This window comes from Sinocyclocheilus grahami, unplaced genomic scaffold, assembly GCF_001515645.1.
Source record: "Sinocyclocheilus grahami isolate Dianchi unplaced genomic scaffold, SAMN03320097.WGS_v1.1 scaffold5549.1, whole genome shotgun sequence".
Classification (NCBI taxonomy): domain Eukaryota; kingdom Metazoa; phylum Chordata; class Actinopteri; order Cypriniformes; family Cyprinidae; genus Sinocyclocheilus; species Sinocyclocheilus grahami.
This window is the reverse complement of record NW_015510209.1, coordinates 5,404-7,887: the sequence shown is the minus strand read 5'-3', so window position 1 is coordinate 7,887 and position 2,484 is coordinate 5,404. Positions and strand designations below refer to the sequence as shown.

The 2,484-nt window shown below is 40.8% G+C and overlaps 1 protein-coding gene across 1 annotated transcript in view; it reads right to left on the bottom strand.

Annotated features, from left to right (window-relative positions):
* hdac3 (histone deacetylase 3) overlaps positions 1–2,484 on the bottom strand; it is a 10,069-nt gene that overhangs the window by 4,619 nt on the left and 2,966 nt on the right. Inside the window, exons 2-4 of the mRNA XM_016263351.1 lie at positions 862–944; positions 650–792; positions 403–484 (exon numbers count right to left, since the gene is read on the bottom strand). Of these exons, the coding sequence (XP_016118837.1) occupies positions 403–484; positions 650–792; positions 862–944 (308 nt within the window). The remainder of the gene's footprint in view (positions 1–402; positions 485–649; positions 793–861; positions 945–2,484) is intronic.

Sequence of the window (2,484 nt, the reverse complement as noted above, 5' to 3'; positions counted from 1 at the left end):
CCAGCGACTTAACACTGCTTTTGTGCTCCAGGGACACATATTTGTTCTTGTTTTAAGCATAACCTCAACTTTGTTCAATGTTTCAAGACGTCATTTTACATTTGCATCTAAAATAAATGTATGCTGATTTAGGCATGTTTAGATATTTGTATTGGAAAACAAAAATACTGAGAAAGATTTTTTTTTTTTTTTGCAGTGCATGAAAGCTTTAATGCCTTGACTTTCTGCTCTGACTTTTTCAAACCTTAAATTGTGAAAAGGGCACATCAAGACTTTTTAAAGGTCTTTCATAGACCTGAAGAAACGCTGAATATTTACACTGCTCTAGAGCAGGTCATGTTCACAGAATACCTTACATAACCTCAAAGTTCTGTTTCATCTGCAACATCTCCAGCATCTGACCTTGTGATTTAACTGAGTCGCTCCTTGCAAAGAGGCACCCGTGTATCTCGAACAAAACTCAAACAGACCTGGAAAGACGGGACTGGGAACACAAAAAAGGGACCAACGCTTAGAAAAACATTTAAAATGCAGAACTACATCTCAAACCAAAAAGATCTGCTACTTGCTTTCATTAGCATTCATGAAAACATCACTTAAAATCTCCTGCCAATATTTGAATGATTTTGATCAATATAAGGAAACTGACCAGTCGTCTCCGACGTTGAAGGCGTTGAGGCTCTTGGTGAAGCCCTGCATGTTGTTCGGACTGACCTTCTGCAGGAAGTCGATGTAATCCTCCGAGTGGAAGCGGCACATGTCGTGCTGGGACGCCTTGTACGGCTTGAAAACCTGCAAAGAGAGCTCTGCTCATCAGGACCTGGGGTCAGTGAAGTGACTGGACTAACAGACCGAGCATACCATCATCTTCTTGTAGAGCCCATAATGCAGCACAAGACTGTGTGTGAGAGACAGCCGGTGAGGTTTCATCGGGTGTCCAGCACCTGCAGGAAAACATCTAATCAAATAAATGTTCTGTCCCCAAATATCACACTGATACCTGATGGTGCTGCCTAGCTGTGGTGGTCTGGTCTATTAGGATTTATCAAACAAAATTATGAACGGCATCTTACATGAGGTGCCTCTTTACAAACAATGTGACCCCGGAGCACAAAACCAGTTATAAGGGTCCATTTTCGAAATTGAGATGAACAAATAGCTTTCCATTGATGTATGGTTTGTTAGGATCGGACGACATTAGAAAATCTGGAATCTGAGGGTGCAAAAAAATCTAAATATTGAGAAAATCATCTTTAAAGTTGTCCAAATGAAGTTCTTAGCAATGCATATTACTAATCAAAAATTAAGTTTTGATATATTTACAGTAGGAAATGTACAAAATATCTTCATGGAACATGATCTTTACTTAATATCCTAATGATTTTTGGCATAAAAGAGAAATGTATAATTGTGACCCATACAATGTATTGTTGGCTATTGCTACAAACATCCCCCAGCGACTTAACACTGCTTTTGTGCTGCAGGGACACATATATTCAGTTTTCTACTAGACACAACAGTATACTATGTACTAAGCATTGCACATCTTAACTTTAAAGTAAAAAAAAAAAAAAACAATCGTTCAAGGCTATATATAACCTTACACTGTAACAGTAACCTGTTGAATTCTATATTCTCTCCAATAGCAACAAAATGAACCCAAACCACATTTTTATTTAAAATGATAATAATAAAAAAATAAATAAAAAGCATTTCCGAAAATGTTGTCACGTTGTAGTGACAGCGCCGGGGTAAGGTAGCTTTGAACGAGTCTGTCTCAGCAGCCGGTCATTTATACACTGGCCGCGCAGATGTGCTGATGAGAATGATGATCTCTGCTGTACAGCGCCCAGGTGTGCTGACTATAATGATGATCTCTGCTGTACAGTGCACAGCAGATGTGCTCGTGAGAATGATGATCTCTGCTGTACAGTGCGCAGATGTGCTGATGAGAATGATGATCTCTGCTGTACAGTGCGCAGATGTGCTGATCAGAATGATGATCTCTGCTGTACAGTGCGCAGATGTGCTGATGAGAATGATGATCTCTGCTGTACAGTGCACAGATGTGCTGATGAGAATGATGATCTCTGCTGTACAGTGCGCAGATGTGCTGAGAATGATGATCTCTGCTGTACAGTGCACAGATGTGCTGATGAGAAAGATGATCTCTGCTGTACAGTGCGCAGATGTGCTGATGAGAATGATGATCTCTGCTGTACAGTGCACAGATGTGCTGATGAGAATGATGATCTCTGCTGTACAGTGCACAGATGTGCTCGTGAGAATGATGATCTCTGCTGTACAGTGCACAGATGTGCTCGTGAGAATGATGATCTCTGCTGTACAGTGCACAGATGTGCTCGTGAGAATGATGATCTCTGCTGTACAGTGCACAGATGTGCTCGTGAGAATGATGATCTCTGCTGTACAGTGCACAGATGTGCTGATGAGAATGATCTCTGCTGTACAGTGCACAGATGT